The sequence below is a fragment of the Anastrepha obliqua genome, chromosome 3 (genome assembly GCF_027943255.1).
Source record: "Anastrepha obliqua isolate idAnaObli1 chromosome 3, idAnaObli1_1.0, whole genome shotgun sequence".
Classification (NCBI taxonomy): Eukaryota; Metazoa; Arthropoda; class Insecta; order Diptera; family Tephritidae; genus Anastrepha; species Anastrepha obliqua.
The window spans coordinates 64,986,443-65,009,339 of record NC_072894.1 but is presented as its reverse complement, the minus strand read 5'-3'; the positions used below and the strand labels follow the sequence as shown (position 1 = coordinate 65,009,339).

General features: G+C 38.3%; 2 protein-coding genes across 2 annotated transcripts; both read right to left on the bottom strand.

The window, feature by feature from the left end:
* Positions 1-16,561: 16,561 nt before the first annotated feature.
* On the bottom strand, positions 16,562-17,221 carry LOC129241455 (larval cuticle protein 65Ag1-like). The gene is made up of 2 exons (XM_054877783.1): positions 17,079-17,221; positions 16,562-16,976 (listed from the first exon to the last, which is right to left on the bottom strand). The coding sequence occupies exons 1-2, from the start codon at positions 17,195-17,197 to the stop codon at positions 16,778-16,780; spliced, it is 318 nt and encodes a 105-aa protein (XP_054733758.1). The 5' UTR covers positions 17,198-17,221; the 3' UTR covers positions 16,562-16,777.
* A 4,359-nt stretch (positions 17,222-21,580) lies between these two features.
* LOC129241632 (larval cuticle protein 65Ag1-like) lies at positions 21,581-22,194 on the bottom strand. The gene is made up of 2 exons (XM_054878070.1): positions 22,052-22,194; positions 21,581-21,949 (listed from the first exon to the last, which is right to left on the bottom strand). The coding sequence occupies exons 1-2, from the start codon at positions 22,168-22,170 to the stop codon at positions 21,751-21,753; spliced, it is 318 nt and encodes a 105-aa protein (XP_054734045.1). The 5' UTR covers positions 22,171-22,194; the 3' UTR covers positions 21,581-21,750.
* Positions 22,195-22,897: the final 703 nt, after the last annotated feature.

Here is a 22,897-nt window from a genome sequence, read left to right as displayed (position 1 = left end):
AATCAAATAACTTCTTTTGTAATTAGCCGCACGATCTATAATTTTCTACTTAATTTGCATTTCCGCGAAGACTCTCACCTTCAATTGTTCACTTAAATCTTATAAAGATCCCTGCTATCCCTTCGTAGAATTCTAGCTCAGCTGAATTTAATCTGAGTTTCGGACCATTATCTTCCATACGTCTTCCGTATAATCTGGTCAAACCAGTGCTGCCTTAAATGCGCATAAGAACGGCGTATTACTGTATACCTGAAATTACAAAGCTCGTGTAGCTAATAACTACATTTTCTCCAGAAATTTGTTAACAATTTGATTGTTACGTTCGACTTTATTCTTTTGAGCGGTTATCGGTCTGAAGCCATTTTGACAGAGTTTAACACAACATGTCAGTCGCTTCTTCCTCGATCTAACCGGTGCCAGTTGGACGCACCAAGTGAAAACAAATCATTCTTCTTCAAAGGAGAACTTCCACTTTTCTGTTCTGCTCCCACCAGAAGAGACTACTTTCTGAGCTGGACTTTTTGTATCCATTTAGACAATATGACCTGTTAAACGGGGCCCCTGTCTATGTTGTCGTTAAGCATATACAGCTAATTGTTGTTTGTCGCCTTCAATGCACAAAGATACAAAAATCCTACGCTGTATTTTTCTCTCGAACACCTCAAGGGATGTTGTCAACATTCAAGCTGCTGTAACATAAATTAGGGCGGGCATGATAAGAGACTTATGTAGTGTGCTTGTTTTTGATCCTTGAAGGAAGACTTTACTACTCAATTGCCTACATGTGTAGTTATAGATAATATTGCATTGCCATTGCTGGATCTCAGATGATATGTATCATACAATATATATGGTATAATTGGCGCTTGCACCCTTTATTGGGTGTTTAGTCGAGCTCCTCCCGTATTTGTGGTGTGATTCTTTATATTGTTCCACAAATGGAGGGACCTACAATTTTAAGTCGGCTCCGAACGGCAAATGGTTTTTATGAGAATCTTTTTCATGGCAAAAATAGACTCAGAAGTTTGCCATTGCCTGACGAGGAGCGATCGCTATTAGTAAAAACTTCTTATAAAGGAATAAAATGGCGTTTGCTGTGTGGCACGTAGCGCCGTCCTGCTGGAAACACATGTCGTCTAGGTCCATATGGTTCAATATGGGCCATAAGAAATTGGAAGGGCCACAACGTCTACCGAAAAATGAGCGCAATGCGCGCAACGTTTGCGTTAATGAACACTCATTTTGATAATAAAGTTTTATCATTTGAACGTGCTGTTCAATCGTGTAACTTGCCATGATGATTTGGCATAAACAACTGAATAATAAACAAACGATTTGACAGATGTCACCAAAACAAAATGGCTGCCACAGGGCGCCAAAATCGACCCGCGCCAATTGAAAAACCCTTTATCTTTTTGCTGTTTCATGCACGCAGAGTCAAACCTACGCACTCCAGAATGGTAGTCACATATTAAGGGAAAACAACTATCTCCCCTCCTGTTCTTTCTAAGGGCTTGGTCTTTTTTCAAAGAAGGGCTTGGTCTTTTCTGTTTAGTTACTAGCAGACGGGACCACTTTCAGAGCTGGATCATTCGCCATTGGGCGAAAAAGAGCTAGCCTAGCGTTGCCGTCTTTAACAAGGTCCAAAAATCGTGCACTGCATTTTATCTCGTACATTCTAAGGGATTTTTTTATCGTCCAAGCTACTGCAACATAGGTATATTAGAACGGTCATGATAAAGTGGCACGAGTGATTCTCTGTATGAATTTAAGGATAACTTTATTATCGGTGTTAATGTTGGTTCCCAAATAAGGACTTTCATAAGGATTTTTCTAGCTCGATTTTGTGTGGAATAATTCTTTCGACTGCTCTTAGGGCTTTACCGTTTTAGTCCATTTGTCCACAGATCGGAATAGTTAATGGCGTAGTATAATCCACAAATTTTTAGGAAGTTTTGATATTACTCCTGGTCAACAAGCAGATCTAGTCACACATAAATCACAACGGTCCAGATGGATTGCAATTTCAATTTTTTTAAATCACTTTCCGTTTCACGAAAGGATAGTTACTTTAGAATTCTTCAAAGCTAAACTATGGAAATTGGACTGAAAAACATTCATAATCCATTTATTTCAGGTCGTTTTCTAATCTAACCAATAACTCTTGAACGCTCTTCGTTTTGTTCGACTGTCCGTTAAAGATAAATTTGGTAGTTCTGAAACTAATTAATTAATTTATGTAATTTCACATGACTTTACTTAACGCCAAATCTAAAGAGCCGCCCCTCGGCAGGGAACGGCAAACCTTCGAGTGTATTTCTGCCATAAAAAAAGCTCCTCAAAAAAAACTGTTTGCCTAGGAGGCTGTATGAAACTGTCGGTCCCTCCATTTGTGCAACAACACCAAGACGCACACTACAAATAAGAGGAGGAGCTCAGCCCCAGCCATGAAAGTATTCTCTAAGTTCCTCCTGATGGTTGTTGAGAGAGAGGGCGGAAGTCTGCGCTGAAAAAAGCCTGAAGAAGGTGTTGGGCTATCTTGTTATTTCCATTTGGTCCCGCTCGAAGTGAGAAAAAAATGACTCGTGCCCTTTGTTGAACTCGGCCAAACCATGCACTTCAAATTAAGGGAAAAATACGGCAAAAACTAGACAGTCTTTGACTGTTATTATTATTGAAACATGGGCATCGGCTATTTGTAAAATTACAAACCATTATTTAAGCATTAGAAGGCCACATTGCGTTTAAGTGGATAAACAGAATTGGCGACTCTGTGCATTGCATATATGGATTATGGTGAAAGAAGTGCGAACTAGTCATGAGACCAAACTCACAAGAAGCTCAGTAATTGGAAACCAGTCGTTTTCTCTGCCGCGTACATGTTTTATGATCATCTTTAATACGTATAAGTTTACATGCTGCTGGTGGCTTTATTCGCTCTTTAAAGTCTTATTAGAATACAATTTGAATGATTGGCCATTGATACTGAAAGCTTGACACCAAGTTAATAAATATGCCAAACTACACGAACACAAATGTATGTATTTATGTAAATGTGTGTGCAACCATGCGATATTTTATTATACGTATTTATATGGAGGGAGCAATTTTGTTGACACTTTGAATTGCTGCTGTGAAGGCCTTTACAGTTTCGCAGCATTTAACTAATCGTCAATCAGCATCTAATTATCCCAAGTGTAATGAAAACTGATTTGTGCATTGATTAATGTTACTTTTGCTTTAATAATTATGATTTTTACAACTGATTGGCAATTAAATTACATAATTTGCAATAAAGTAACCTTACAGATTTATTAAAATAAAAAAATGTGCGTATGTGAGCACTGGCGTACCTAGAGAGTATCAGGGGAATGGAACAAAATTGGTTTTATATGATTTTTCGTGCAATTATTTAATTATTTATTTGAAGAATGTTTAATTAGAGGAATACAAATAAGGAGACAGAAGGAACATAAACTCACTCACATAGACTTCGACAACTCCATTTTAGTTACAACTGCTTTAGGTAAATAGGATTCACGGATCTCAAATTGCTTGCTAAATTAATTTCTTTGTATAGAAGTTATGTGAAAGTCAACTGATTTTTGATTTCAGTAGATATCTGATAATTAAAATTTGCCAAAATTGAGTTTTAAGCCCTGAAAACAAATGATACAGAGACCAACGCATCATCAGTGCGTAACAGTTGAGTGTGGTTGGTAGAGCAGTGGCATCACTAGATAATGTTCTTTCGAAACCGCAAACGAAAATCATTATAGAACTCTGATAATCAGCAAATTGAGAACATTTTCAACATTAAGGTACTTCTAACAAATTCTTTTTAACTGTAACAAATCATAGGCCTCCCAAATTTTTAGGTTCTTATTAATGTGTTTAGCCAAAAGAGATATAAAAAAAATACTAAATTCGGCCCGGATCGAATTTCATATACCCACACATTTCTCGCTGACTGTGAGTTTGTTAGATTCCAGATAAAATTTACTTAGATGTGCATGGGTTTATAGTTTGGTTCCTTCCGAACTGAAATAATTTCTATTTGCTTTTTTTTGGGTTTATCATTTGTACAAAATGTGACTAAATTTTCTTAATGAATTATAAAGGGTGGTTAAATTTCAAGGGCCGATGTTGAATGTGAACCACACCTAAACGTCAACGACAGCGTTGGACTTCTTTCTTTGGGGTTATTTGAAAGAAAAGGTATACGTCGATAAGCCAGCAACAATTGAAGAGCTAAAGGATGAGATAATTCGGCACATAACTGCATAGAACCTCAATTATGCCTCAGCGGCATCGAAAACTTGGACCATAGGATGGAGGTGTGCCGCCGAGGCCGCGGTTGCCATTTGGCCAATATTTTGCTCCATGCGTAATTGAGCCATACCAATATTATCATAATAAAGAGAAATGACAAAAATTTCCTAAAAAAATTGTATTTTATTCAAAATCAACACCGGTCCTTGAAACTAAACCACCCTTTATAACAGAGATAACACTTTTTTGCTTCTTGTTTTTTAAATTATCTTTACATGACAGGTGTTATTGATTCACTTTGTTCATTCCAAATACAAACCAGTCTTGGGCACGAAAAATATTAGTCGGCCATTATAACATACAAGTTTTATAAGCTATCAAAACAATTTATATATTTTTTTTCTTTATTAAGCGAACTAAATTAAAAAAAAACTCAAATAAATTTTCTTTGTTATAAACAAAATGGCGCAAGTTGTAAGTAGATAAGACTTCTCTCATTAGGCGTTGGACATTACTTTTTGTTATGGTATCTGCCAATTCATTTTAAACTGCTGCTCATTTTTAATTTCTTTTTTTGGTTTTAGTAATTTTCTTTACACAATTGCCCAATATGTTTGAAATGGTTGCAATTGTAGACAGTTTGGTGAGTTGTGGTCCTTTTGAACATAGGGTAAATCCCTATGGTTTCCATACCAGTTCATGGCAAGACGACTATAATGAGACGATGCTAAATCGGATTAAAACAGAACTGAATATGTATGTATGTCGTTTTATGAATGGCAGCAAATGTTTTTGGAAACACTCCTTCTTATAAATTCTATGACTTCTTGTGCCCGTGGTAATAAACGCTTTGCTTTTCATATCATTACTGAGAGATGGCTTGCCAATCCAAATATTTTTTACGGAACTTGTCAAACATTTTTATCTTAAAGGCACCTGGAATTCCTTTCTTTGTTGTATAATAGTATAAAACTTAACCCTGAATCTATCTAAAGTCGGCTTCGACGTATATTTCATCGACCATAACCGCACAGCCATATTTACGGATGTCTTCACTGTATAAATTTCACGCACGTGTTTTACTTTATTTTATTTTTTTTGTTTATCATTTCCATTGGGCTGTCAAACATCTTAGAAAGAGTCAGGAAAGCGAGCCTAGCTTTTTATTCCTGTAAGAGAGCTTTAGGTAAGATCTGGGGAATTAAACTTAAGGTTGCTCATTGGCTTTACACTGATGTCGTCAGACCCATTCTTCTATATGGAAATGTTGTTTGGTAGTATGCTATGCAGAAAAAAACTTACTCCAATTTATTGAATAAGGTGCATAGATCAGCGGAATTAGCAATATGTGGCGTCATGAAAACCATGCCATCCATGGCTGGATCTCTTCTGCAAATACTCAGCGGCCTATTCCGCTTTAAGGCTCAAAGCGAGCTCACAATGGAAGACTGTCAGACATGGACATTCAACCATCTTAGCCTCCTATACGTATATACCCAGTGACTATGATTATCACCCTCCCATTCTCTGCTCCGAAAGGCATTTCCTAATGAAAATCCCTTATAGACTGGAATGGCTTGAAGAAGATCTAACACCCAACATACCCGTTAAGATTTACATGGACGGATCTAATGTGGACCCCGGTGTAGGATCAGGGTTATATTGCGAAGAGCTTTCTATAAGTTAATTGTTTAATGTAGTGTTTTTCCAGCGGAAATAAACGCTATTAATGAAGCCGTAAAATGGTTAAAGGTAAACATAATATCATCAACAGATATCTGCATTCTATCAGACAGCCAAGCTGTCCTACGATCCATGCATGCACTCCAAGCAACACCAAGAAGTGCCTTACGTTGTCGCCGATCTCTTAATGAGATGGCCAAAGAATATCGTGTAATCTTATGCTGGGTTCCAGGCCACAGAGATATACCCGGGAACTGTAGGGCTGATCAACTTGCGAGAGAAGGTACCTGTATGCCAAACATAAGTAATGAATGCGTGCACTAATCTTTTCGATTAATTCTTAATTATGTGCACCAAGTTTCATTCAAATATATCAATTTTTGCTCGAGTTCTCGTGTTTATGGACGGACGGACAGATAAACGAAGTTAAATAAAGGCTAAATAGATTCATCGTATCATTTTGTTATATATACGTATTACTATCTCGCTTCCTTAATGCTGTTACATACAACCGTTAAATGAACAAAATTATGCTACTTTTTTGCGCGGGTATAAAAATGTTGCTTAAATAAATTAAATTAGATTAAATTAGAAATATCACAAAATTTCGGGATCAACCATTATCGTTAATATTGACATCCCTAAAGCAAACGCATTACCGTGCGTTATGGACAATCAATTTTTTGTTATGATGATGCTGATTGACTTCAGCGCAGCTCGGACTTGACGTCATAAGGTCATTATGACCGCAGTCCACAAACCATTCAGGTTTTTAAGTTAAACATTATTAGAATTATTTAGTACATAGAGTTGGAAATAATCTAACATTTATTAGAAAGTTGAGTTAACTAGACCTTCTTTCGAGGAAACTAACGGGGTTTCTAGTAAGGACGGGTCAAAAAAAATTGCTGTGTATAAAGTATAAAGAAATTATTATTTTTTTTTTGAAAACCACTCATATGCCAATATATCTGGAGTTTTGCATCGTTCAAACCTCCGTTGTGACTTTGCACGGTGGCACGTATCCGGATGGACCAAATTTCAAAGATTGGGGTGTTCATATGGGTAAAATTTACATCGCATACTTTTTAGATATGGGAAAGGGTTGAAAAAAATCTCATTAAAAACATGAGAGAAATAACACTACCCCAATGCGGATTCGTAGTCGGAAAGTCAACAACAGATGCGATACAGGCAATTAGAGTACTAACAGAAAAATACCTATGTAGGAAGAAAAACAGGCATATAGTTTTTGTAGATCTAGAGAATACCTCCTATAGGGTACCTAGGCAATTAGTATGGCTATCGGTAATAGCCAAAAGAAAGCCTGAACAATACATCAACCTAATTCAAGACATGTACCACGAAACCACTCCGCTAGTATGTACATCTGACAAACTAGCCAAGGTTCAGCACTCAATCCGTTGATTCTTAACTTTATTATGGATCATCTGACTCTAAATTTCAAGACAAACCGCCATGAAATAGCCTTAACGCGGACGTTATAGTCTTAATTAATAATACATAGTAACAACCAGTTTCAAGTACCTAAGATCGATCTTGAGCGAAACTAGACGAAGATGTGACACACAGAGTTAATGCGGCGTGGTTAAAGTGGCGCAGCCTGAGGGGCATCTTATGTGACAGGAAAATGCCATTAACGATTAAGGAAAAGGTGTATAAAACCTGCGTGAGACCAGTAATGCTGTACGGTAGGAATATTGGGTAACGCAAGCTAAGCACAACCAGAAGATGAATGCATGAAAATTTTTCACTGGGCAATGGAGTAGTTACGAAAATTGTCCCAATCTCTCAGAAAATGAAAGAAAACACGCTAAGATGGTACGAACCCGTAATGCGTAGAGATGAAGGCCACACCGTTAGACTCGCCGTGAACATAATAGAGCCAACAAGAGCAGTGAGTTTTTAATTACCTGCATGACGCATGGACGCATTTTTTAATGAAGTGTCATGTACTTCCAAAAAATCGACTCCTAAAAAAGGAAATGAATTGCTTACCCAGTCGAATTTTTGAATATTCTGAAAGATTTAGGAATACAATCACTGCAAATTCAATCATATTGGAAATTCAAGGTCTGATAATACTTTTAAGAAATTTAAAATCCCCTAAGGTTTGTTAAGCGGCCTTGTTAGTCTAACGTAACTGCACTAGCCTGCCATCCCAGAGATTGCGGGTTCGAGTCTCACGTAAAGCACGGTCCTCGCACTTTTCCAAACTTACCTTTTCCCTGTTTCTAAAAAAACAAAAAAAAAAGAAAAGAACTCATTCCTCAAACCCAAAAACTTTTCCTGTCCATCCTTACTTTCGCACAATAGTCAGCGCATTATTTGCATTGTGACTGCTAAAAAACAAGCAAAAAACAAAAGAAAAACACACAGTTACACATTACATCAGTGGCGACAGCAAGAGGAAGCGGGCAATCGCGGTAATAGAACTGATTGGGTCGTGTGCAGGCAAAGTAGTTATTGATTTCCAAACTTCCTGCTTCTTCCACAGAGGAACATTTCAAAAACCCAGAAAATGGATGCATTTCCGTTTCAAAAATTTAATGCTGGTAAGTGTATTTAATGTATTTCCTTTTATATGCAAGCAAAGTGGCGGGTATCAGCTAGTGGAATTAATATAATATAATATTATGGCTGCGACTTTTTGAAAGCATTTGGGCTCCCAAAAACCGTTATATCGCCAAAAATGTATTTCCAGTCTTTATAGAACTAAAAACATCTTTTTCATTATTTTTTTTTTATTCATTATTTTTATGTTTCTATCTAGATATGTATATCTATTTTTATTCGGGGTTTCGTAAGCTCCAAAGATCCGCGCAATGTTCTTTTATTTCGTAAAAGATTGTCGGCTATGCTTACTTGTGTGCATATAAGGCAACATATGTAAATTATTTCCTAGTGTAAGTTTTCAACTGCTGACAGCTTTAAAAAATTACATATTAACAATGAAACTAGCGGGAATTTAATTAGCCATGCATTTATGTAATTTCAATTGATTGATGAGTACAAATATTCGCAACAGCTGCATACTATAGATTTACAGACATATACACATTTACATACGACATTACTTACATATGTGTGTGCGCAACATAAAGGGTGGCAGTGAGAATTTATTTATTTATCTAATTATTCACTTATTTATTAATTAACAAATAGGCTACAAACTTGAATATAGACAGATACCAACAAAGGTCTTAGGACAAGATTCTTATAAGTAGGTTTTTACAAGTAAGAAAAACCAAAGTCTAAGAAAGAAGAATAAGCATTGAGTTAGCGTCCTCCTAAGCATTCGTTCCATAAACAGTTTTAGCAATACCCACAAGGCACAATTCAACGGAAAATCTACGAGGGAACATTAAAAATAATTTTATTGAGCAGACACGGCCAGTCTATTGAGCCCGCACAAATATCAAATATCAAAAACAAAACACATTAACAACAGAGCACGCATAGACTCTAAGGACATGAAATTTATTAGTAACGTAATGAAAATAATGCAGGAAATAAGTAAACTGAACTTGGATCTCTTATATCCTCAGGAACTTTGGATTCATACCTCTGACAAGGGATCGGTGTTTACCCTCACTTAGTCCAAGCTGAACACTCTCCACCCACATTCCAACAAGGGAGGAGTGGACTGGGTGCAACACTTGGAGTGTTCGGACGGCTTGGTTAACTTATTCACGGATGGCTCAAAGTTGGACGGAAGGGTTGGGAGAGCTCCACATCACACTCAAATTCTGGTTACCTAATCACTGCAGCGTATTCTAAGGTAGCCGCAATCAAAGAAGCATCTGATTGGCTAAATATTGGGTAGTCGAAAAAGTCTTTTCGTATTTTGTCAATAGATGTCGTTGGAGTCATCTATCTCCAGTGCTACCAATCACATTGTGTCATATCATATGGTGTTAGAAAGGTGACATTTTAAGCTTCATTTAACCAAAAAAAAAGCGAATGGCAACAGGAGACGAAAAGTGGATCAAATAGGACAATAATGTGCGAAAAAGATCGTGGTGCAAGGGTGGTGAAGCTCAACAAATGGTCGCAAAGCCAGGATTGACGCCTCGAAAGGTTGTGCTGTGTGTTTGGTGGGATTGGAAAGGAATCATCCACTATGAGCTGCTCCAGCCTGCTCGAACGATTGATTTTACACTTGACTGTCAACAACTGATGAGAATGAAGCAAGCAATCGAAAAGAATGGCCAGAACTGATCAGCAGATCGTCTTCCATCAGGACAACGCTAGGCCACACACATCTTTGATGACTCGGCAAAAACTGGCAGAGCTTGGCTGACTTTGCACCATCGGACTACCATTTGTTTCGGTCAATGCAGAACTCCCTTAATGGAGTAAAGTTGGCTTCAAGAGAAGCCAGTGAAAATTACTTGTCACTATTTTTCGCCGAGAAACCACAAAAGTTTTACACTGATGGAATAATGTCTCTAGAAGAAGAATGGCAAAAGGTGGTCGACCAAAAATGGTACATATTTGGTTTAATAAAGTTCATTATAAATATAAAAAAATGGGTTAAAGTTTGATTAGAAATACGAAAAGACTTTTTCGACTACCCAATATTTACGCCGATATCCAAGCGGCAATTAGGCCCTTGGTCTCAATTACAGTGCATTCGAAACTGGCCAGGGAATGGCTGGTTTCACTTTCGATCGCATCTGAAGTGAAATCTTATGTCAAGGCTCATCTGGGTACTGGGGGGAACTGCGAAGCGGACAAGCTGGCCAGACAAGGCACCTGTAAGGTAGTTTCCCCGCGAAAGGAGGGAATTGGGATCCCCTTGACAATCCGCTCTCTACTCCTGGAGCGATGGGCCTGCTCTGTCAACGAACTCTGCGCTGGGCAAGTACCTAAACTTGTAAGGTCGCGAAATCCTCCATGCAACATATAGATTGGAGGCAATCGAGGGATCTTCTGAGGATGACAAAATCTCAGCGCGCAAATTTCGTGGGTGTCCTCAAAGGATACTATTCGCGAGGTATACATGCTTTGAGGCTTGGAATTACTTCGAGTCAGCTGTATGGAGGATGAGCTAGAATCATCTTCTCTAAGACTAAGATTCAATCATCTTAATTCTCACTTCTTTCCTACGCCTTCTGATATAGCTGGCCTTCAAATGCAACCGCAAATCAGGCACCGTTCGTAATCCGTGAATACGCTCAATTTGTTCTCAAATCATATTTTTGCATATAACTTATCACTCCTCTAAGACAAGGCCAGTACGAAAACAGTAACTTGATGATAATAACTATTCAGGAAATATTTCTGAGTTAGAAATTCTAACAAAAACACAATTCATTTCAAGGGGATACCACCGGGACTATTATGATTATCCTTTTAATTCAAAAACCATGTACGTAAGCACGAGGAAAGCATCTTCAATTGGCAAACAATTAGCATATTGAGTAGTTAAAGGACCTGCACCATCAGCATCTGCAACTTACAAAGCTTTTATGAGGTCCGCAGAGTGTTAGAAGAAACTTTCTAGGAGGAATTAAAAAGCGATTGCCGGTGTATTAATTTCAATGGAAAAAAGTTTGGAAAAAAGGAAGTTCAACTAATTCTCTTCTTCTTCTTCTTATGGTAATTAGCTCGATAACCGCTTACGTGATTTTGGACAAGTTTAACAAAGCGCGCCAGTCGTTTATTTCTCGCGCTAACCGACGCCAGTTGGACACACCAAGTGAAGTCAAGTCCTTCTCCACTTGATCTTTCCAACGCAGAGGAGGCCTTCCTCTTCCTCTGTTACCACCAGCTGATACCGCATCGAATTCTTTCAGAGCCGGAGCGTTTGTATCCATGCCAACGTAGCCGTTGGATCTTTATTCGCTGCGCTATGTTTATGTCGTCGAAAAGCTCATACAGCTCGTTCCATCGCTTGAGAGATTCGCCGTCGTCAACTTGCAAAGATCCAAAAATCTTGCGCAGAATCTCTTTCTACTTGCCAAAAATGGAAAACGTAAGTAAAGTGGGGTGTCCTGGTATTCGAAAGTAGGAAGGTATCAACAATGTATCAGGAGTCTTTTTAGCTGCTTGAGAAATAGCCATATCGATAACTATAATTTGACAGCTGAGAATGGCAAACTGTGTTAAAATATCTGTGCAGTTAGTCTGGCAAATCTCCTTAAATCGTTTAACGCCAGAACAGCAATTGTCGAAATTTACTTTGAGCGCTATCGATGCTGACTGGATTTCTATTTAAAAAAATGAATCAGTTAATTAAGCATTTGATTCGAACAAGATGGCGCAACTTGCCATACTATACAGCCCGCTTCACAATCAATTTATTGGGCTGATAAAGTGGACAATGTCACTCCGTAGTCGCGGCTCACATATGCCGGATATAATATTCAAGATATTCATGCCATACAATTTTCTACCAGATCATAATAAAAAAATGCGTTTCAAGAATATTTCAATTTTGTATTTTCATTTCAAGTTCTTAAGCTCTTAAAAAACATTCGATACTAGTATAATAGAGTACAAGATTTTTGGAATAAATATAACTTATTTAAATCCATAAGAATTCTAGTTTCTGAAACAACAAACGTTAACTTTGGAAAACAAAATGGTTTTATTAGCCTACTTCAAAGTCATATCTCGTCATCTCAACCACAGTACATTGGATATCAGCACCATCTTCTTTACTCTATTTTAAGATATGTAATGAAGGAATTACTGAAAGGAATAACATCTTCTTCAAATGTTGCGCACGATTTTGCTTCGTTTCTATCAGAAAACAATGATTATCTGAGAAACCCCCTCAAACCAAACGATAAACGACTAGAGCTGAAGAATAATGATAAGCAATATTTGTTTGAGCTGGAAAAAGTATTTAGACGTTACGAGAAACACAGTGTTATTCCTTATACACATGTGATTCATTATAGTACATACATTTTCGACTCCCATCATCGTTAAATAACGCTCGATGGAATTCGATAGCGATTCTCGCCATTTTAACTTGTATTCTTCTGCCTAAGTTTAAAGCTCAATTGCTTTCAGCCTGCCAAATAATATGCAGGATAACATTTCCAATTTGAATCCTTGGAATAAACAATTTTCTTGACTTAAAAAAATGCACGCTCTTTGTTCATCGAATGGAAAACTCTTTCTCAAAACATCGCATTATTCGCATATCAAACGATTCGATGCTCGTCGATTCAAAAAAGCATTCAAAAAAAAAGTATGAGTTGTTTTAGCTGCAAATGCCAAAGTGACTGGCAATCATACGTAGTTAATATATTATATTCTCGTTTTCCTCGGCCTAAATGTAGGCTATGATTTTGTGTAGCTTTCAAGTTTAATGTGTTACCAGCAGATTATTTTTATAAAACTTGCCTATATATATGCCATGAATTATATATAGTTTTCTACGAATACACACATTTTTACAGTATTAGTCAAACTTTAAGCATCCCATTAGTAAATATCTTTCACCTTAATGTAGTTATGTAGCTGATTGAAAACTGGCATTTGATACTCAGGCGGTAAGTTTAAGTTTAAAATACATATCAAAAAGTGGAGAAAAAAATATATATAAGTCAGTTATTTCGAGAGCGCCAGAAGCCAGATGCAAAATGGACGAATGAGCAGCAGAGTTTTTTTTAATTTTTTGGCTGAGATATGGAAATTGAACTACGTTATGCTGCATTGCTTTTTATTAATTCATTAAAATGTTTTGCTTTATCGCTACATTTTGGCGTTTTCAGTTTTTTTGTAAATGTCCTTGTATATAATGAAATTGCTATAAATCAGCTGGTGCGAAAAAATGTTACCAAACTAACTGAAATAACTGAGAAACGTGCACAGCAAAAATATTTGCTACATGCCAACTAACAAATCGCCAAAGCAACGACATTGGTGCGTCCAATAATGATAATTGTGAAAAATTTGAACTCATGGCATCCCATGGCATTAATCCCATGTCAATGTGTCGTTCACGTCCGACGCTTATTTCTACTAATATATATAACGTCAACAGAAAATTAGAAAAAATTCGTGAGGTATCTTCTTCTCCGAAGAGGTTTTTCAAAATGTATATTTTAATAATATTTTATCATACGCAAATAGTATGAAACATGAACCGTGCAGTAGTTTCATAAAAAATTCATGATTTCTCAACGAATTCGCCGGACACGAACGACCCATCGATATGGGATTAGGGTATATATGTTGATTCCTTTTCTGGTTATATGGTAACACTTTCAATAATTTTCAACCACGAGTTGTAGGCCCTGGCAGCTAGTTTTAGTATTATATATTCATTCATAAATAAATAAATAATATATGTTGGATGTTCTGTAATGTCAATATCTGTACAGACTGGAACAACGAGCAATGTTGTATGCTCTTAGGTACTGTGAAAGAAACGTATGCTTTATCTTTTCGTTTTTCCTAGTAGGTGTACGGATTGGCTTTTCGCTGATATTCCTGGAAATTAAAGGGTTATTTTAAAAAGGTATGGAAGATGAATCAACCAGACTAATTGACAATGAGAGTTACAGTTTATAATATCAGAAAGACGAACGGAAATTTGGTCTTAACATATAAAAAGTAGGCATAGTTTTATCCCATCTTAGTAATATTTATATCGGATCCAGATACGGGGTGTCCGGTGGCAGAATTTGGTTTTAAATTTAAAGCTTCTCCTCATCCTCTGAGCATATGAGCCGGGAGGTGACCGTGTTAGCGTTATTCGTGCGGATTATTTAGTCACTATGTCGCAGGGGGCATGCGTTCGCAATCGAGACGTATTTCAAGGCCAATGATTCGGGTGTAACAACTCGTCGTAGATTTTGTAGATGTCAAAATATTATATTCGACGTTTACGTGATGCCCAGTGAAGATTTGATTTGTTCATGCATGAGAAGGTTCCGGGTAACAAATTCGGTAGCAAATACTCATGGCCGGGACCCAGCCGGATATCGAGAACAAATAAAAATAAGGAACTTGTCACTGCAAGTCTGCATGATAATCCGCGTAAGTTCGTACTCAAGAAAACGGCTGTTCTTGGAAGTCCAAAAACTATTGTACATATGGAGGAAGGATCTTAAATTTTCTGCGAGACAGTGTTTGAATGGTCTCGTATGTTAAACACTATCTTTTAGAGCGACGAAGCCCGTTTTCATTTAAGCGGAAGAGTTTTATATCCTTGTTCACTCCACTTCTAATCTATTTTGATTTCTGACAGCGTAGCTGATTAGCCTGTCGTGGCCTAGGAACAACGCCTACTTACTGTTTGGAGCGCCATCTGTGTGTCAGGTTTTTCTGCCAGAAGGATCCCGCAGATGGTTGAGGACTTCGCTAAATTTGGTGTGTCTGCGCTATTATCGCGATTGCCCGCTTCCTCTTGCTGGCACCACTGATGCATTGTGTAACTGTGTATTTTTCTTTGTTTTTGCTTGTTTTAGCAGCCACAATGCAAATAATGCACAGACTAATATGTGCGAGAGTAAGGATGGAAAGGAAAAGTTTTTGGGGTTGAAGACTGAAATTTTTTTGTTTAGAAATAGAGAAAGTAGGTAAATTTGGAAGGGAGCGAGGACCGTGCTTTACGTATGATTCGAATCCACAACCTCTGGGATGGCAGGCTAGTTCACTCACGCTAGACTTCCGAGGCCCCTCGGTATGCACGTATGTAGGTACAGTCCAATCGTGATAGTCCGACACATACGGGACCGACTCGTTGTCGGATTATCAAATATTCCGGACTACCGAAGGATCCATTTAATCAATGTTAATTCGAAAATTATGATCAAAATGCATAATGCAAAAAATAATCTTTTTATTAATATCTCTTTTAGTGGGGGAACAAAAACGTAACTGCTAAACTTAAAGAAAATATTACACGCAACATTTTTAGTTTTTTAATACATATGCAGTTAATATAAAACATGAACGTAAGTATATACATTATTGTAAATACATATGTAAAAACCAGCTTACGTTGAAACACAAAATATGAATTACGAAAGCGAAATGATCAAAATGAAATAATGCCAATTGCATCCATAGATGTTATGAGGTTGTCGGATTACCGAACGTGTCGGATTAAGAAATGTCGGACTATCACGATTGTACTGTATATTGAAAAATTTGCTATACATCTTATCCAGAACTTTTTCTTCTCACGACAGCCATTTTAAAATCGCATATATACACGTTTTTTTAGTATTATTGGCGCCTACATCCTATGTTAAGTGTTTGGCCTCCTCCACCTTCGAAACAAATGACGCTTGCACCAGGTTTCAAACAACCACTAACTACAACAAACTATGACAAACTTTCAAACTTATTAATTTCAATTAACTTTGTTTACTTTTATGGTTGCTTCTGTTGTCTTAAATCTTTAGTTTTCCCTGAACTTTTGCAACCGCACATCGAACTACCAAATGAACTATTTATTTGAGCAGCACTCTTTCTCACCATTTCAAACCCATCCAATGCACTTCCCTATTATTTCGATTGGATGTTGGTAACACTGCGCTCCATTACTTACTTTTAATTTTTCCGCCACTTTCAAAAAGTGAATACAATTTTTTTTTTAAACTGTTTTCTTTACTCTTGTTTTTTCGTTTTGGTAGCTTAGACTAAGGACTAACAACTGATCACACTGATCTCATACCGTTTCACAATAACACCACCATGTTAATAGCAATCAGGGCAGTTGTTAGAGGTAGGACGACTAGGATCAGGATAGCAAGGAGGGGACAACAAAATATTGGGGAATTTGTACGGATTTGTAGAATAAACTCAAATTAATGAAATATTTAGCAACTTAAGCTTCAGGGGCGACGGGCAAATGAGCACCTTGTGGTTGGAAACCGTTCTCATCGGCGATGTAGTTGACGGTGTAGGTTTGACCATCATCAGCAACGAAGGAGTAAGAGCCACGGACAGCAATTGCCTCGTTTTCGCTTCCAATGTTGTTTAGGACGGCATCAGCATTTTCCGAGATACCGTTGCTGGTCTCATAACTGTAATATCAAAACCAAAAAATTGTGTTTATTAGTTAAGTTGTAATCCCGAGGTAGCGATATAAGATGACCTTTTATTATAGGTCGGTTATTGAAACTTACGCGTATTTGAATCCATCGGGTTGCACGTCGGAGTCGAAGCGCAGGACTTGCGCATCAGAATCAGCTGGGGCGGCGAAGGCAACGGCGAAGAGAGCAACGAAAACAATGACGAATTTCATTTTGTTAGATTTGAGTTTTACGCGTTGAGACTAGCAAATTGCGAATGATGACTTGTCGAGGGCGATTGTTACATTTTATACTGTTTTGGGTACATCGAACAAGTTAATTTTAATTTTTTCCTACTCATCTAAAATGCAAATATGTAACGCCAGTGCCACCACAACCGCCTCTACAACCACTAGTTTTTGTTGTTGTTTTATAATCAAAGCAACAAACTAACAAATTAACTAAAAATTTAATAACCAGGTAGTCGACATTAGCGCATTTTTGTTGTTAGTTGAAGCGATTAATAAGAATCAGCCAAAAACTCGAATATGGAAATTAACGCAACAATTTACGCACTCACAGCCCATACGCTATAATGAAGACAGCACAGCACAGCTGCTGCTTGACCCCAATGGTGACAGAAGCGCTGCGACTCAATACTTGAGAACCGAGAGTGTTTGGATCGAAAGAAACACAGCAAGACGCGGATGGAAAAGATATGGCGGTCACCGAAAAACCAAAAAATTCAAATTTTTTTTCTGATTACTAATACAATCACACATTTTACTCTTGTACCTCCAAATGTTCGATTAATAGACGCAAACATGCTTATATACTTATGTTTGTATGTATCTACGGAAACTATGGTAAGATGAAGCCAGTTGTTAACCAAGAAAGAAGAGCTTCGTCAATCTCCCCCATAATCTTTGCCACCTCTGGTGAATCTGGCACAAGAAGTTTTGAGTGAAACTGCTTTTTCCTCACTTCTACATCTTCTACAGAAATATTAATGACAAATAAGTTTAGGTAATTTATAATTAATATATTATATTATATTATGTATTCAAATGCCGTGTCCCGATGTTCGTTTATGCTAATCCCCGAAGTCGCCCAACCGATTTAAAAGAAATTTATGTAATTTCAGCTTAAAAGATAGGATACTTTTGAACCCAATAGGGGGATCTGCTGTCGATATATTATATATTTTTTTAAATTGATTAAGTTTCTCTATCTGAAACTACTTGAACAGGCCACTGATTTGTCAACGCCATTCCTTACTTATTTACTTACTTAAATGGCACTAGAACCGTATGTCGGTTTTCGCCGAATCTAAGGAATTCCGCCATCTAGCTCGGTTCGCTGCTTGCTGGCATCAGTTGGTGGCTCCGGGTGGTACCAGATTATGTCCCACTTCATCTCCCCAACGTAAATTAGGCTTTCCTCTTTTTCGCCAGAGCACTTTCGTTCATCCTCGAGACATGGCCAAGCCAGCGCAGCCACTATATTTTAATACGCTTCGCCTACGCGAAGAGTACCAAAGACTTTCCGGAGAATATTTCTCTCGAGCGCTTCCAGTGCTCTCTCATCAGTTCTCATCATCGTCCAAGCTTCTGCGCCATATTCAAGGACGGGGATGATTAGGCCTTTGTACAGAAAAGTTTATCGAAAGTGGGCTTCCACATACTTCTCAATTGCCTACTGAGCTCAAAGTAACGCCTGTTGAAAAGAGTTATCCTTCGTTTAATCTAGAGGCCGACGTCGATCTGACTATTAACAATGGTACCTAGATAAACAAAGTCCTTCACCACTTCAAATTCGCGGTTTCTAACAGTGATATGTTGTCTAAGACGCGAGGAATCTTTGTATGTTGACATCAGGACCTTCCCTTTACACTCGTTCACCACAATACCCTATTTTTCGGCTTCCTTCTCCAGACTGGAGAATGACCGACGATATCAATATCGTCAGCATACGCCAGAACTATTTGATTCAGTAAACTCAGAAATAATGATTAAGCACCTGGCAACCCTCTTTCTGATTTACGATTATAATAATAAAACTAGCAAGTCATGTCAACTCCACAATTCTATGCCGATATGACAATTAGGCGGGCAACAGCTACAATTAAAGAGCTTTACGGCTGGTTTGAAAAAAAAAACTTGTAAAAAAGTAATTTGACCAAAAAGTTTGTTGATATTTAATTGGTCAGGTTGGATTAAATGACGCCCAGGCAAGCGCGCACTTGGACGAAAAATCCAATCCGTCCTCTGTGATAACATACATAGGAAAATCGAGGGGGGAAAGAAAGACGGACTTTGGGTGAAAGGAAGATGACGACCGAATTACATTTGCGTTAACCGCTTCACGCTTCTTCTACTTAATTGGCGCGAAAACCGCTGACGCGATTTTGGCCGAGTTTAACAAAGCGCGCCAGAAGTTTCTTTCTCGTGCTAACCGGACACACCAAGTGAAGCCAAGTCCTTCTCCACCTGATCTTTCCAACGTAGAGGAGGCCTTCCTCTTCCTCTACTATCACCAGTTGGTACCGCATCGAATACTTTTAGAGCCGGAGCGTTTGTATCCCAGCCAACGTAGCCGCTGGATCTTTATTCGGTGCGCTATGTCTATGTTGTCGTAAAGCTCATACAGCTCATCGTTCCATCGCCTGCGATATTCGCCGTTGCCAACGTGCAAGGGTCCAAAAATCATCCGCAGAATTTTTCTCTCAAACACTCCAAGCGTCGCTTCATCGGATGTTGTCAACGTCCATGCTTCTGCGCCATACGTTAGGTTGGGCATGATGAGAGTCTTGCAGAATGTTAGATTTGTTCGTCGAGAGAGGACTTTACTACTCAATTGCCTACTTAGTCCAAAGTAACACTTGTTGGCAAGAGAGATTCTACGTTGGATTTCAAGGCTGACATTGTTATCGGTGTTAATGCTGGATCCTCTAAATCATAATTGTCAACAGAGAAGTGGGTGTCGATACGCGGGTGCGCCGACTGTTTGTTTGATAACAGGAGGTACTTCGTTTTGTCCTCGTTCACCACCAGACTCATTTGCTTTACCTCTTTATCCAGTTTGGATACTAACAGCGCAGTTGTTAAGGCCGATGCTGTCGATATCATCGGCATACGCCAACAATTGTACGCTTTTATAAAAAATTGTGCCGGAGCGATTAAGTTCTGCGGTTCGTACGATTTTCTTCAACATCAGGAGAAGTCACACGACAGCGAGTCACCCTGTCTGAAACCTCGTTTGGTATCAAACGGCTCGGAGAGGTCCTTCCCAATTCTGATGGTGCTGCTGGTATTGAGCAACGTCATCTTACATAGCCGTAATAGTTTTGCTGCGATACCAAATTCAGACATCGCGGCATAAGAAAACTCCTTTCCGTACTGTCGAATGCAGCTTTGAAGTCGACGGAAAGATGGCGTGTGTCGATTCTCCTTTCATGGATCTTTTCCAAGATTTTGCGTATTGTGAATATTTAGTCGATTGGAGACTTTCCAGGTCTAAAGCCACACTGATAAGGTCCAATCAGTTGGTTGACAGTGGGCTTCAGCCTTTCACAAAATACGCTTGCTAGGACATAATAGGCCATATTTAGAAGACTAATCCCGCAGTAATTGTTACAGATTCCAGGATCGCCCTTCTTATGGATTGGGCAGAGCACACTTAAATTCCTATGGGCAGGCATGCATTCGACCATATTTTGCATAGAAGCTGATGCATGCACCTTACCAGCTCCTCGCCACCATGTTTGAATAGCTCTGGCGGCAGTCCGTCGGCACCCGCGGCTTTGTTGTTCTTCAGACGCGTTATCACTATTCTCTCCTCGTCATGGTCGGGTAGCGGAACGGCAATCCTGACAAAATTGGGGTATCGGGATCTTCACATTCTCTGCGACATGCGCAGCTGTCACTATTTAATAAGTTCGAGAAGTGTTCCATCCGTAATTTAAGAATGCCCTGGATGTCAGTCACCAAATCGCCTTCTTTGTTCTTACAGGAAACCGCTTCAAGCTACTGATAAAATTAATCAGGTGTGCGATATTTAAATCTGCTATATCCGAGGGTGTATCAAAAAAATGTTTGTCTAGGAAGTTCCCTTGAGCGCTCTCGATATATCCGTTTGCCCACTAACCCAGCGTTCGCACAATTGCTGTGAAGCGCATCTTTCAAGAAGAAGAAGAAGATCTTAGTTTTTCAAAGGAACCCCTTTTCGTGGGGAAAACATCTGAGGTGTTTTCCCGATAATACCATTGTTACCCAATGAGCCTAATAAAAAAATATTCGCATGCAGACGATGGAGAAGTCAGACACTTCACGAGTAATTTGTAATGCACCTACAACGAACACAGGACTCTAACTTCTGCTTGGCTCTCGAAGTAAATATTTATCTTCCTTATAGTAATTCCACAAAGTGGAGAAAATGTCACTCGGACCTAGCAAGGATGTGCATCGATATTTTCAATATCCAAGAGCTTTAGGTCAATACCAGACTAGGTGATGGCCTCGCTTTATGAATAAAAATCATAAAAATACATTTGTTTTAAATAAATGTATTGTTTTTGTTTTTTTTAATCTCTTGTATCTGTGTTCTAATAACTTAGACTAGGAACTAACTGGTCGCATTGATTGTAAATTGTTTAACAATAACAGCGTATTAATAACAAATACGAGAGTTGGTAGATTCATGACTTTAGAAAACTTTCACGGAATCGTAAAATAACTTGTAGTAACAAAAAAAAACACGTTCGGATTGCAGTCAAATATTTAGCATCTTAAGCCACTGGGGCGACGGGCAAATGAGCACCTTGTGGTTGGAAACCGTTCTCATCGGCGATGTAGTTGACGGTGTAGGTTTGACCATCATCAGCAACGAAGGAGTAAGAGCCACGGACAGCAATAGCCTCGTTTTCGCTTCCAATGTTGTTCAGGACAGCATCAGCGTTTTCCACAATACCGTTGCTGGTCTCATAACTGTAATGTCACAACATAAAAATTGTATTTATTAGCTAAGTTGTAAACCCGAGGTAACGATAAAAGGTGATCCTTTATTATGGGTCGCTTATTGAAACTTACGCGTATTTGAATCCATCGGCTTGCACGTCGGAGTCGAAGCGCAAGACTTGCGCATCGGAATCAGCTGGGGCGGCGAAGGCGACGGCGAAGAGAGCAACGAAGACAATGACGAATTTCATTTTGTTAGATTTGAGTTTTACGCGTTGAGACTAGCAAATTGCGAATGATGACTTGTCGAGGGCGATTGTGACAATATATACTATTTTGCGTAGCTCGATTGATAATGAAACAAGCTAATTTTAAAATTAATTCTACGCATAAAAAATTCAACTTATCACCGCTACTACTAAGACTAAGGGTATTTTGTTGTTGAGTTTTTTCTTTTTCTTTTTAATCAAATCATGTGAACTAATACGGCAACTAACAATTGATTAACTTGCAGTTGGGAGTTCATACATACTGTTAGTTTTGTCAAAGTGGTTAAGCAGCTAGAAACTGGATTGAGCAAATTATTTTAGCATTTCTTCTACTACAGGAGGCGAGTGTAGGTTTTTCTTGTTGTAGACACATAGTGTAACTAGAGATTCTATTCAACTCTTGTGACACCAAAGAAACTGAGAATCTGGCATAAGTAGTGAGCAGATAGATATTAGGATGACAGCTGAATAATTTATGAAGAAACGAGGAGGAGACATCTGTGGGTCAACAAAGATATTGATTTTTTTATGGCAGTGGCATTTTTCATGATGGTGCAATTAAGATCTTACCAAATATTTGGAATCAGGCCGAGATGATTCTTTGGAAAGTCGTTGGAAATATATTGCAGAAAGATTCTGGAACTACATTTAATTGTGCAAATGAATATTGGTTCTAGACTGTCATTAAGTGGGTAAAGTATGCAAATCA